This window comes from Chlorocebus sabaeus, chromosome 11 (assembly GCF_047675955.1).
Source record: "Chlorocebus sabaeus isolate Y175 chromosome 11, mChlSab1.0.hap1, whole genome shotgun sequence".
Taxonomy (NCBI): Eukaryota; Metazoa; Chordata; class Mammalia; order Primates; family Cercopithecidae; genus Chlorocebus; species Chlorocebus sabaeus.
The window spans coordinates 62,495,120-62,509,290 of record NC_132914.1 but is presented as its reverse complement, the minus strand read 5'-3'; the positions used below and the strand labels follow the sequence as shown (position 1 = coordinate 62,509,290).

The 14,171-nt window shown below is 38.7% G+C and overlaps 1 protein-coding gene across 2 annotated transcripts in view; it reads left to right on the top strand.

Moving 5' to 3' along the window:
• The window catches only part of WIF1 (WNT inhibitory factor 1), a 72,167-nt gene extending 65,769 nt beyond the window's left edge, over nt 1-6,398 (top strand). The window contains exons 8-10 of one of the 2 annotated variants that reach the window (XM_008003907.3): nt 880-975; nt 1,790-1,885; nt 5,555-6,398. In XM_008003907.3, coding sequence (XP_008002098.1) covers nt 880-975; nt 1,790-1,885; nt 5,555-5,676 — 314 coding nt within the window. In that variant the 3' untranslated portion in view covers nt 5,677-6,398. The remainder of the gene's footprint in view (nt 1-879; nt 976-1,789; nt 1,886-5,554) is intronic. The other variant, XM_008003908.3, reaches the window with a different exon arrangement.
• The last annotated feature ends 7,773 nt before the right edge of the window (nt 6,399-14,171 follow it).

The following is a 14,171-nucleotide window of genomic DNA, read 5'->3' as shown; positions in this document are numbered from 1 at the left end:
TCTGGAGAATCCTAGGCAAAGATTGTCATCAGGTACAGGTATAGAGTCACTTTCAAAAAAAGTGACATTCAAAAATCAAAACTCAGCCACGCATGGTGGCTCATGCCTGTAATCCCATCATTTTGGGAGGTTGAGGTAGGAGGATCACTTGAGGTCAGGAGCTCGAGACCAGCTTGGCCAACAAGGTGAAACCCCGTCTCTATTAAAAATACAAAAATTAGCCGGGCATGATGGCACATGTCTGTGTTCCCAGCAACCCTGGAGGATGAGGCAGGAGAATCACTTGAACCTAGGAGGCGGAGGATGCAGTGAGCGAAGGTCCCACCACTATACTCCAGCCTGGGCAAAATAGCAAGATTCCATCTCAAAAAGAACCAAAAAACAAAAACCAATACCCAGAGAAAAGATTATTTAAAGGGCCCTTTATGTCATAACTCTTAGCAAGTATTTATGAGTCAGTTAAAAGATTATTCTGTTTATTAAAAAGTAATTGGATTGGGCATGGTGGCTTGTGCTAGTAATCCCAGCACTTTGGGAGGCCAAGGCAGGCAGATCACTTGAGGTCGGGAGATGGAGACTAACCTGACCAACAGGATGAAACCCCGTCTTTACTTAAAAACAAACAAACAAAAAAAAAGAATATAAATGCAGCATTTTGGCAACACATTTATAATCCAAAAGCATAAGTTAAAACTATTATCCTATCTGTTCCAAAAACAAAACTCAAACAAAATAAAAGCCAGAGTAGATCTGAAATAAATGAAAATTGCCATTTAAAAGCATTTATCCTCTCAAAGCCTTGTAATTCCTCTGAAAAATGTAATTACCTCTGAATGAAGCACCAGGTTCCTTGTTTAGTTGCGTTCTTCTCTTTTTCAGGCAAATGCCCACAACCCTGTCGAAATGGAGGTAAATGCATTGGTAAAAGCAAATGTAAGTGTTCCAAAGGTTACCAGGGAGACCTCTGTTCAAAGCGTAAGTACCCCATACACATTGCCAATCTGGGCTACGGGGTCGTTAAACTAGCAGGAGTCTCTCACTGCATACTTCTGTGCCTACTGCCTGTTGCCTGGGCATCACAGTTAACCTTTCTTCACTGACATATATTCTTCCTTATGTAGACCAGAGGCGTTGTATGAAATCTGTGCATGTAAACAAGTGGATACTCACACATGCAACTGAATGTTTTAACTATAAGGTGGTTTCTTTGTTTTGTTTTGTTTTGTTTTTTGAGACAGAGTCTCACTCTGTCACCCAGGCTGGAGTGCAGTGGCGCAATCTAGGACCATTGCAACCTCCGCCTCCCAGATTTAATTGATTCTCCTGCCTCAGCCTCCCAAATAGCTGGGACTACAGGTGCCTGCCACCACACCCAGCCAATCTTTGTATTTTTTCAGTAGAGATGGGGTTTCACCATCTTGGCCAGGTTGGTCCTGAACTCCTGACCTCGTGATCCACCTGCCTCGGCCTCCCGAAGTGTTAGGATTACAGGCGTGAGCCACAGCGCCCAGCCAGGTGTTTTCTTAAGGAAAATAAACTTCCATGATCCAGCAGTTTCAAAATCCTACTGAACATCTTTTGCAAATGAAAAATATCATGCTTAAAGATCATTCTCAGGACTTTACCAAAAGTCCAAAACCAACTTATGGCTGGAGATTGACTTAGGAAAAAAAATTAGAGGATGAAGCCAAAACTAACACATTCTAAAGAATTGCAAGGAAAGCAACTATGTAATTCTGTTGAAAAAGGAAAGCTCAGGAAATACTCTTTTTATTTCCTTTGATTCTAGCTGTCTGCGAGCCTGGCTGTGGTGCACATGGAACCTGCCATGAACCCAACAAATGCCAGTGTCAAGAAGGTTGGCATGGAAGACACTGCAATAAAAGTGAGTGGGAGAAATAAAAAGTTGTAAACAAGGAAAAAAATAAAAATAAAAGTGAGTGGGAGACCAGAAGAAGAGCCAGCCTTTTCACTTCTGTTTCTTGACTTCAAAGGCTAACAGTCAACCTATAACTCAGGCCTGCTTTCCATTTCATTAAAAGCAGCTTCTCTGCCTCTTCTCCCCCACACTTCTCCACCTCTTTAAACTTTAGAGTCTAAGCTTTAGTGTGTAAAGAGTAATGCATCTTTGTAAAATATCACATCTGTAAAATATCATAAATATTTTCTAGGCTAAATTAGTAATACAGATTGATTTGGGGTAATACAGTATGTTAACTATGAAAGAAATGACATATGAAATTAAGATTTTTTAATCAAATGTGGAATCAGTATCTCTTTGCCTCTGATTTTATAATTCATGATTTGTCAAGTATCATTATAAAACATGAAGCATTTTGCTTCTTAAAATATTTAAATCGTATTGGTAATAGTAAGTAAATGAGTTCTTTTGAGGGAAAGAAAAGGTTTATAAAGTTGTCTGTGGGAGAGATGTTATAATGGAGTTATATTTTTTCAAAATTTACTACCAAAAATGAGCTAGCTATGTAGATAAACAGCTGGCCTCTTTTAGACACACAATGAAGCTTGCTAAATGCGTTCAGTATTGATTGTGGTCTCTCCTGTGCTAAGCATGAATCTGAGCACTGGGGACACGCCAGTACACAGACAGAAAAGGCCCTGCCTTGTGGAGTGGAGGGACAGTCAATTAGCAAATTACCAAAACAACACAGTTTCAGCATTTCTGGCAGCTAGAACTCAGTCTCCTAAGCTTGGACCCACTGTCCACTTTAGTTTGAAAAAAGGAAGACATCAGTCACACACCATAATCTTCAAAAACATGATTCCTAGCTGGGGGTGGTGGCACATGCCTGTAGTCCCAGCTACTTGGGAGACTGAGGCAAAAGGATTTCTTGAATCCAGGAGTTTGAGATCAGCCTGGGCAACATAGCAAGACCCTGTCTCTAAAATTAAATAAATAAATTAATTAATTAATTAAAAAAAGCAAATTCACAAAATTCCAGGTTGTGTCTACCATATTATGTCACCAAAGTAATGGATACAAGTTGAACAAATCACTCACATGTCAGATGTTTTCCTAGACCAGTAGTCTCCAAAGGTTGGTGCATGCAACCCAGTGAGTGTTGAAATTATCCACTGGGGTGCTAAAAGAATATACTAGTTTTTAAATATTTTTTATATTTTAAATTTGATTTATATATATAAATATACATTTAATATACTTATAGTCATCTAATTTCTAAGTTTTGCTTATATTTTACAATGGTTCATATTGTATTAATGTAGCTATAATACAATGTATAGATAATAATGTATCTATAACAGATGTAGTTGTACATCTGTTTACTTTAAGGTAGGTTGGTGTCTGGTCTAGGTTACATGTATTAGTCTGTTCTTGCACTGCTATAAAGAACTTCCAGACACTGAGTAACCTATAAAGGAAAGAGGTTTGACTCACACTTCCATATGGCTAGGGAGGCCTCAGGAAACTTACAATCATGGCAGAAGGCAAAGGGAGACATGTACCTTCTTCATAAGGTGGAAGAAGAGAGAATGACCATAGAAGGAACTTGCCAAACACTTATAAAACTATCAGATCCCATGAAAACTCACTCACTATCAGGAGAACAGCATAGAGGAACCATCCCCATGATTCAATTGCCTCCACCTGGTGTCTCCCTTGACACATGGGGATTATGGGGATTACAAGTCAAGATGAGATTTGGGTGGGGGCACAGCTGAACCATATCACTACACTAAGCCATTGATTTGATGCTTTTTCTCCATTGAATTAACTGGATGGTTGATTAAATTGGCTCCAGGTGGACACAGTTTAATAAGCAGTGCAGCTCCTCAGGAAAATCGCTTCTCACACAGTGGGAATGGTTGAATGGTATCCCTGCTAGGACATACTGATAAGGAGATCTTCTTTGGACTAAAAGACCTGTAGGAGACTCAATATTTCTAGCGCCATTTTGGAAAAGAGTAAACCGAAGCCCTTATGCCACCCTCAACTGGAGACAAGCCCTGAGGCTTGTCTCAGAATCAAAATAACTTTCAAAAATCCTCACACCTAGATCAGACCACACATCCCAGGACTTAGTTACAAAGGTCTTCTAAGACTCACTTCCAGGTCCCAGTGATCCCCACAAGTGATGAAGAGGGGAGAACAAGGGCACTGTTACTTCTGATGTACCCAGTCATTCTTCTAAAGGGAAGGCAAGTTAGGGGCCCTCATGTAGTAGATGAGCCCTCCTGACAGGTCTGCCAGCCTCCAAATAGCACCCCCACTTGGAGATTATGCTGCTGAAAGCTTCTGCCATCAGTGTGCCTCCTTCAAATCCAAGCATTGCATGCCAAGAAGATGACCTGGTGCTTGATTCAAATGCAAATGTGTTTTCCAGGAGAAGTCACCCAGCCATTTTGTACATTAGCTAAAATAATTGAACTGAAAGAAGGGGGTTTATTTTGATTAGAGGGAGGTGACAAGGAAGCTCTGAGGCACAGAGTTCTGCTAAGAACATACTTCCAGTGGGATGACACGTTGGGAGGTCCAGGGACCCAGGCATCATGGTGAGGAGGAGGATACTGGAGACAGACGTCCCTGCATAGGCTCACCCTCACCAACAGGGCAGTTTGGGCTTCATGGGTCACAGGCCAAGCAGCATGGTAGGGATTTACTCCAGTCCATTGGTGGCTCAGGTTTTGACCACTCCAAGAGCTACTAGACTACATATTGACAATTCGAAGAAACACATTCAGGAAAAAAGTATTCTGTTCTCAGTAGCTGCGTAATGGCATGTTTGCATTTAAAAACACAAGGAACAAATAAATGCTGATTTAACTTTGATGCACAAGAAGATGGAGGCAGATTTTTACAATGTAATTTGCTGCCTTGGATCAGTTTTAGGAAATGAGAAATGAGTCACTACCCCTGAGCATCACGCCAAGTAGGAAGAAGGGAGGTCTGAAGTTGTGTAACTCAGTACATTCCATTTACAACCCAGGTGGAAACAGATAGATGACCACCTTGACCAAAACACAAATCTCCATTGATAAGGAAGAGTCAGGTCAAATCTTAACCTTTTCCTTAACACATATAATGGAAGTCCTTAATTTTTACAAAATTCCTATCTTGTAAGTGCAATAGCCACACCCAATCATGTGATCTTTATGAAGAGTAGGGTTGTCATATTGAACTGGATCAATATCAGCTAGGTTAGGTTTGCAGTGCAGTGAAAAGGATTAATGACCAAATCTGTAGCCGCATTCAAAATTTCAGTGCTAGATCCTTACCAGCCCTTGGATGGGGACTATCCTTCCAGTCACATTCACCCAGATTTTGCATCAAGAGTTTATGCATGGCGAGAATATATAGAGAATGAGAAATCCAACAGAAACCTGGTTTCATGGAGTTAGTAAAATGGGTTGCTCTTAACAGAGATCTCTTCAGTCAGGTAGCTTTTTGTGGTCATTGTGGTTTTTCACTCTGGGTTGAAAAGGCAAAAATGGATTTCATTTGAATGGTTAGTAATGAATCTGAAGAGCCTGGTTTTGTAGTTTCTTTCCTTTTAAGCTGTGAATAATTTTGCAGGGTATGGAGCCAGCCTTATACATGCCCTGAGGCCAGCAGGCGCCCAGCTCAGGCAGCACACGCCTTCACTTAAAAAGGCGGAGGAGCGGCGGGATCCACCTGAATCCAATTACATCTGGTGAACTCCGACATCTGAAACGTTTTAAGTTACACCAAGTTCATAGCCTTTGTTAACCTTTCATGTGTTGAATGTTCAAATAATGTTCATTACACTTAAGAATACTGGCCTGAATTTTATTAGCTTCATTATAAATCACTGAGCTGATATTTACTCTTCCTTTTAAGTTTTCTAAGTACGTCTGTAGCATGATGGTATAGATTTTCTTGTTTCAGTGCTTTGGGACAGATTTTATATTATGTCATTTGATCAGGTTAAGATTTTCAGTGTGTAGTTGGCAGATATTTTCAAAATCACAATGCATTTATGGTGTCTGGGGGCAGGGGAACATTCGAAAGGTTAAATTGGGCAAAAACGTGTAAGTCACAAGAATTTGGATGGAGCCATTAATAATGTTGAAGTTACAGCATTTCAGATTTTATTGTCAGATATTTAGATGTTTGTCACATTTTTAAAAAATCGCTCTTAACTTTTAAACTCTCAATACAGTATATTTTGACCTTACCATTATTCCAGAGATTCAGTATTAAAAAAAAACATTACACTGTGGTAGTGGCATTTAAACAATATAATATATTCTAAACACAATGAAATAGGGAATATAATGTATGAACTTTTTGCATTGGCTTGAGGCAATATAATATATTGTAAACAAAACACAGCTCTTACATAATAAACATTTTATACTGTTTGTATGTATAAAATAAAGGTGCTGCTTTAGTTTTCTGAGTGTTGCATGGAGGTGATCTTTGCACATGCTGTCTTATGAAAATAAAGTTGGTTGCAATTTAGTGGTAGTTAATATTTCCAGTATCATAAAGAAACAAAGCTATTCCTTTGTCTACCCCTGCCTTAGCTCTTCAGTGTCAGCCCTCCCTCCCAGCTCTCTAACTGTACTCCAGCCACACCATACTGCTCTCTGTTGTCACCACCTGCAACACTATTTATGTCAGGTCTCAGCTTGTTATTTCTTTCAAGAATATTTCACATTCTCACTAAGTAGAATGTGTTAAATATCCCTTGAGTGGAAGACTTTCTCAAGGGTCAGAATGTTATAAATGAAAAGTGCTCCCATGTATTAAAAAACCTATTGGCACCATGATTTGAGAGAACCTAGCAAAAAAACAAACAGCCCTATTAGTTCCCAAGTATAGTACATGGGTTATCTTACAATTCTATGAGGCAAGTTATCATTATGCCCTTTTACAGATCAGAAACTGAGGCTTGGAGACAGTAAGATCTCACGTGACAGGGATGGCGTTTGAATCTGTCATCTGACTCCAAAGTGTAACACTATGCTGCTCTCCCTCCTTCCTTTTTCTCAGCAGACACAATAGAACACAAAGCTCCACAAATCCTAGAGAGCAGCTTTCAAGCCTGTGTTATTCTGATTCTCCCAAGGGAATGTGGACTTGACTTCATAGACAGTCTAATGTCTACAGATTCTCTTCCACTAGGGTGTGGCATTATCAGTTGTGTGATGTAGAGAGGTGACTTGATGACCAGAAGGGATCAAGGGAAAGGCTTTGGCTGAGGGAATGCACCTTTTGATGCAGTGCAGGACCACAGCAACCTCTCCTCTAACTGGGAGAGCCTGGCCTGTCAGCCTGTGATCACATAGACTTGGCAAAGCAGGCTAGGAACCAGGGAACCAACATTGGGATCCCACTATGGGACCAACTCATTTGTCTAAAGCTATTAAGTAAGTAAAAATCCAAATCTGTGATAATGAAGATTAAGATGGTGGCAGAAAGTCGAGTTTGGCGAGAGGATAATAATCATAGCTAAGGTATATAGTACTTACTTTGTTCTAAGCACTTTAGTTATATTAACTAACAGATTAATAATAGAATGGTAGGGAAGTTAGTCTGAAACAAAGGGGCCAACTGCAATAATCTTGGTTGGTCATCTCTGAACCATTTGAACTGCACATTTCATTAGACATTTTTGAGCACACTGTCCTATATATGACCACTATTTATTAACATGGATAACTGTACTAATATATGCATTATAAAGCCAGAAATGTTAAAGGGAATAGAAAAAATATAAATAGGCCAATAATTGTGACTTTATGGTATATGAAATCATTGTCATTTCTGTTGTGAAGTTACCATACAACAGAACGTGGAGGGGAAGGAAGAAGAAGACAAAGAATGAAAAGGAGGATAGTATCTGCATAAAACGCCTCTAAACAAGAATTTAAAAGTTAAGGTCGTAAGGAGTTAAGTCAGACATATACCATTGGCAAGATAAAGAAGTAGGAAAAATGAGGCAAAGGAAATAGTGTAGACAATAAAATTGGTGGAAGAAGGAGGATTGGACAAAAGGCATACATGAGTTCCTGCACACTTGTGAGCGATGGACCATATGCTTATCTCTCACAAGTGTGCAGAAGCTCATATGCACCTTTTGTCCTAACCTCTTTCCTCAAAGAGGAAACCATGGTTGGTTAGGAGGCCCAAAGACCATAAATATGAAAACAAACTAGTTGTCAGGAAAAGTTAGACTGCATGAGGTACTTCTATTCCGGCTAGATCAAGAGGTGTAGGTCTGTGGGAATGCTACTTTTCTGGCATCTCTTCAGGCTGATGATCTTTAAAATATTTCTTTCAAATTTATTTATAGAGGAACTGCATGAAAACGAGGTGAGGAAGAAAATGCTGACAGAGTTCAGCTTCTCATCCACTATTCCAGACTATATGTCTCCAGGCCTAAAATTCTTTCTGTTCTGATTGCCATATTGAGATATAGCTAGATAGATTGATAGATAGACACAAAATTTACATATTAATGGGCCACATGTGAGTGTTTGTTACATGCAAAGAATGTGTAATGATCAAGTCAGGATAATTGGATTATTTATTATTTTTATGTGTTGGTACCATTTCAAGTCTTCTCTTCTAGTTGCTTTGAAATATACACAATATTGTTGCTAAATACAGTCACCCTAGTCTGCTGTCAAGCATTGGACTTTATTTCTTCTATCTAACTGTATGTTTGTACCCATAACCAACCTCTCTTCACTCCCCCTCTCCCCTCACCCACATTTCGCAGTCTCTGGCATCTGCCATTTTATTATCTTTGGCACAATTTTAGATTTATATGTTTGTTATGGCCCCAGATAACGTAGGCCTTAAGCCAGATCTCACTGAGAGCAGAGAAATGTCTTCTATGGTTCTCGTAAAGAAGTCAGAGTGTCATGTAATACACAATGCTCTCAGTATTATGGACAGAGTAATAACAGAGAGGACTATTTCTTCTCATATTCTTCAAGAAGGCACAAATCTTCACTATAAAGTATGGTTTCACAAAAGCATTTCTACTAAGGTAGCAGAAGAGAAGGGAATATAGTAAGGTGAGCAATGTTTAAATCGGGTAAAGAAGAAATATTGCCATTTCAAAAGAATTTCCTAAGGCAATAAAAAATAAAGAAATAAAATTTTAAAAAAGACACACATGACTATTTAAAGAAAGGAGTTTTGTGGCAAAAATTCTTAGGCAGCTTATACAAGTGGTGCAAATATAAAAATTTAATAAGCACACTGAATAAATGAGCCTCCATATGGTTCAACATAAAAAATAGAAACTGTATACAGGAAACAGACATCATAAACCAAAGTATTCAGGTGTTCAGCAAGATTTTTTAGAATTCTAATGTAAACTCCAAATGTAAATTGATTTTGTACCTGTTTACTGGTTTATCATTGATGAGTATAAAAAATTACAAATGAAATGTAATTTTCATCAAGCTTTGGCATTGCAGGATTTTTCCTGGGAAACATATTTGCCTCTCTCCTCATGTTCAGCTTGCATGACTTGAAATTACCTGACTTTTCTTGAAAGTCCAAACCAGCTAGAGGTCCATGGGATGGCAAAAAAAAACAAAAAACAAAAAAAACTAATGAGATGACAAATAATCCACAAAATCCACAGAAGGATCACTGAAAGTTGACTCCCCGTAGGGTGAGTACTCAGCTTCCTGCTCCAGACGACATGGCAATGGAGAGTCCAGGTCCTGAGCCTGGATCAGGGGCATGACTGGGAGAGAAGAGTGAGAAGAAAGCAGAGAGCCCAAGCCGTCTATAACTCAGGAGAAGAACAGGCTACATAATTTGAGGGGCCCAGAGTAAAAATGAAAATGTAGAGCTCCTTGTTCAAAAAGTATTAAAATTTTCAAGATGGTGACAGAGCACGCAACCAGCATGAGGCCCTTCTCAAAGCAGTGATCTGTGCAGCTGCACAGTTACCACACCATGAAGCTGGCCCTGTCAGGGAGCAAGTTCTTAGGTCCATGCATGAGGAAGTTTGGGTAAAATAGAAAACATCCTCCCCTCCTTAGACACTGGCCTCCTCCCTTGCCTTTCTCTTGGCTTCAGCCCCATAGCTGACTGTAAGAACTCAAGCCTTAAGAAAGAAATAATTATTAGCCAATGAATCGGTTATGTCAATGACCATTTACTGAATTTCTTCTGAATTAATATTGCAAACACAAAATTAGGGAAGAGAGTAGATGGCAAATTGAGGGGACAAGTATTTATTTGCTTTATGTTTTAGTCCAAATTGTTTGAACATCAGTTCCTGCTTAGGAAAGGAGTTTGTAGCTTTAAGTTTATAGCTCACAGGGGAAAGATATTTTTCAGAATTCTGTGAACAAGCTATTTTAATCCAAAAGATAATTTGGGGATATTCCAAGTCATAGTTGCTGTTCTTTATTAGAAGAAACACACAGAAACCTGGCTGAGTTGGGATGTTAAGCCTTGTGACAAAAAATAAATTCATCCCCAAACATGGAAGCTTAATTTAATGAGAAGCCATATGACATTTTCCAAAAACCCCCAAAACAAATGTCCCAAAGACCTAAATTAGTCTTGCCTCATTTCAAGAAAACACCCAAAACCAAAAAGAAAATCTGTGATTGTTTTTTTTTACTCTGTGAAGACGACCATTTGCTCAAAGTTTGCATTTGAGCCTAAAACATAACATGCTTTGAGGAAAGAACAAAGGCATCCTCTGCAGAAGCAAAGCCACCCATGGCACCAAGTCTACTGGGCATCTTGTCGAAAAATGAATCCATGGCTGTGTCACACGACCTAAACCGAAGTATTCTACTGGAATTGTAAAGAACAAGTTTTTGCTTTTCTGTTGGTTGGATATTCCGCCCAGGCTTGTTTATTTGGATTCTGTACTACCTTGTTTCGAATCCAAAACCAGGCTGAGGAGGTGCTTCAGGCTAATGAGCCGAGGTGAGCCTTAAAGTTGCAGTCGTCTGGCTCCACATTTAAGCCAACCTTGAAATGAGGACGTGAACATAGGTTATGCCATGACAACCTACATTGATGCAACTAAGGATGTACTACAGAAAATTACTGCAGCAATTGTGCCTTTAGAAGAAAAAGAACGGATGGGTGCAGTGGCTCACGTCTGTAATCCCAGCACTTTGGGAGGCCAACGCAGGCAGATTATGAGGTCAGGAGTTAGAGACCAACCTGACCAACATGATGAAACCCTGTCTCTACTACAAGTACAAAAATTAGCTGGGCGTGGTGGCGTGTGCCTGTAACCCCAGCTGCTCAGGAGGCTGAGGCAGGAGAATTGCTTGAACCCAGGAAGCAGATTTTGCAGTGAGCTGAGATCACACCATTGCCCTCCAGCCTGGGTGACAGAGAGACTACATCTCAAAAAAAAAAAAAAAAAAAAAAGAAGAAGAAGAAGAAGAGGATGAGGAAGAGAAAGAAAATGACCTTTGAAACAGACCATCAGGGTGAAAACTGAAGCAAGTTGTAGCTTCCTTGGCTTTGCCAAGTGTCCACCAATGCTTTTAAGTGTGTGTCAATCTGAGGTCAACATTCCACAGATGTGCCTTATTGAGAGTCTCCGCAGAATGGAGTAACAGGAGAACTCATAAGCTGGCTTTCTGCTAAGGAATGTCAGCCCAGCACAAAAGTAGTTTTTGAAACTTTTTAGAGAAACTCTCTGTGGAAATTTCAATTCACAGCATCTCTGTGAAAGGATTCAGTAAATCTACAGAGAAACTGAGGGCTAGGGTTTGCTGAAGATCACAAAACCACTTAGAAGTAGTAACAACCCTCGTGTGAAGATTCCAAAATTGTGTCCTGGAAACACTAGTTGTTCAGAATATTAATAGGAGTTAGGTGAAAACAGGATTCTGGGATCAAATATGTCTAGAAAATGAGGAATTACACTAAGTTGAGGGGTGTCTTTACAGCAGCACTTCTTAGAGCCTTTACTGTGTGACTGTGTGCCATCATCTGTCAGAGGGGACTGGTCTGCAGCACCCTCAAACTTACTTCATCAAAGAAACTGTTCACCCTGAATTTATTTGAATGCTCTTTATATGCATGAATTTAAATGAGCTGGAGTTCATTTATATCAGCTCATGAGAGAGAATCTTGTTAAATTTTCAGGAAACTAATGAGCCAGTTGTTAAACTCAGCAATTATTAAAAATTAAATTATATGAATACAAATAAATAAATTATTTTAAAAAGAATAATTTAGGAAATTTTATTCCTGAAGCATTTCCCAGAAATAAAATTCCATACGGCATGCTTTGGGAAGCACACTCCTAGATAAGTAGTTTGAAGTCCCTCAAGTTGGGTCTTTAATGCACTCTTTTTTTCTTTTTTTCTCTCCAGAATTTACACTGTCTCTTTGAAGCTAATTCAAGGATGGGTGAAACTTGTTGCTTATAACACAAAGAATTTCTGGTATAAAGTAAATCAGCTGTTTTTACATAATTTGCTTATCTTTCCCCTAAATGAATTGATCTGTTTTATTCTAGCTTTACTTACACATAGGAGTATTAGAAAACACCACAATTTCTGCAAACTTAGGTATAAGTTTACAATTTATGGAATTACACAAAAGGATAAATGGATCCTTATAATGATTTTATTTTTGAGACATTTAAGTAACATCCAACATCTGAGGAGCCCATGTGTGAATTACCTGGCAAGTACTTTTTAAAAGTCAGTTGCCTTTGGTATGCTTTTATGGTGATTTTGTCAATTCCTGATCTCCAGTTGCCTCTTAAATATTACTCAACTTTTAAATCAGGGATGGACGTGGTGATCAGAGAACAAAAGGTCACCAAGTAAAGACAACAGGGAGCACAGATACCAGTAAGAACAGCAGATGGGAATAAAGAGACAAACCATAAACACTTCCTCTCACAAGCTGATGGTTCTTACTCTAGATCCCCAAAATGATGCACCTTAAACAAGATTTGCCTTACCTGTCCCCTCTCTGGGCCCTCTCTTTATTCCTAACAATTGGCTCTTAACATGATCTGAATACATCAAGCACTCTGATAGAGATGGAGTAGCTAACATTGCCTTCATTTTGCTACCAAATCTGTGCTGTTCTTGGGTGACCATGCCCTTAAATTTGAGTCTCTTCAAACAGTAATTAATCTTCCCTGGGCACAAAACAGGATGGCCCTAGCTCAGTGTTAGTGCTAGGATAATAAGAGAATAGGTCTACTTTCAGCCTTTGTAGAGCTCACCAGTGAAAATAATTAATAGTAGTAGCAGTAGTAATTAGCTAATACTTGCCATTTGTGTATGCAAGGTTTTGTTGAATGCTCTTTATATGCATAAATCTAAATGAGCTGGAATTAGTTTATATCAGCTCGTGAGAGAGAATCTTGTTAAATTTTTAAGAAACTAATAAGCCAGTTGTTAAACTCAGCAATTATTAAAAATTAAATTATGTGAATACAAATTATAAAATCAATAAATTACAAATGAATAAAAGTTAAATTGTGAATAAATGAATAAAAATTAAATTATATTACTTATTTTAAAAAGAATAAAAATACTGAAAATGAACTTCTTCCTAATTATTTTACTGTTACATGAGGTTATTTACATCTATTGTGTTTATATAAAGGAAACATTATATCATGGTGTCCAAGAAATACACAATAGGCATTTAGGGCCCACCTGGATATTCTGGGATGAGCCCCTCTTCTCAAGATCTTTAATCACTTACATCTTTTGCTATGTAATATTCTCACATCCTAGTAATTAGGACAAATGTATCTTTGGATCCACATTCAGCCCACTACAGTCATCATCATCAATGACCCAAAACCTATGCGGTGATTTAGGACTTGAGTAGCATTGCTGTCCTCAAGAAATCTACAACATACAGAGGGAGACAGAACTCACACCATTAAGTCAATCACAGGGAATACAAAATAATGCAGCCACTTTGGAAAATAGCTTGTCAGCTTCTTAACAAGTTAAGAAATTGGATGTTTGTGAATAAGATCTTGAGAAGATAGATTTACCATAAGAACCAGCAATTCCACTCCTAGGTTTATACTCAAGAGAAATCAAGGCATATGTACACACAAAGACTTGTATATGAATGTTCATAGCAGCATTATTCATAATAGCCAAAAGGTAGAAACAACCCAAATATCCATCAGCTGGTGACTGGATGAACACAGTATGGTATATCCAAGGAATGG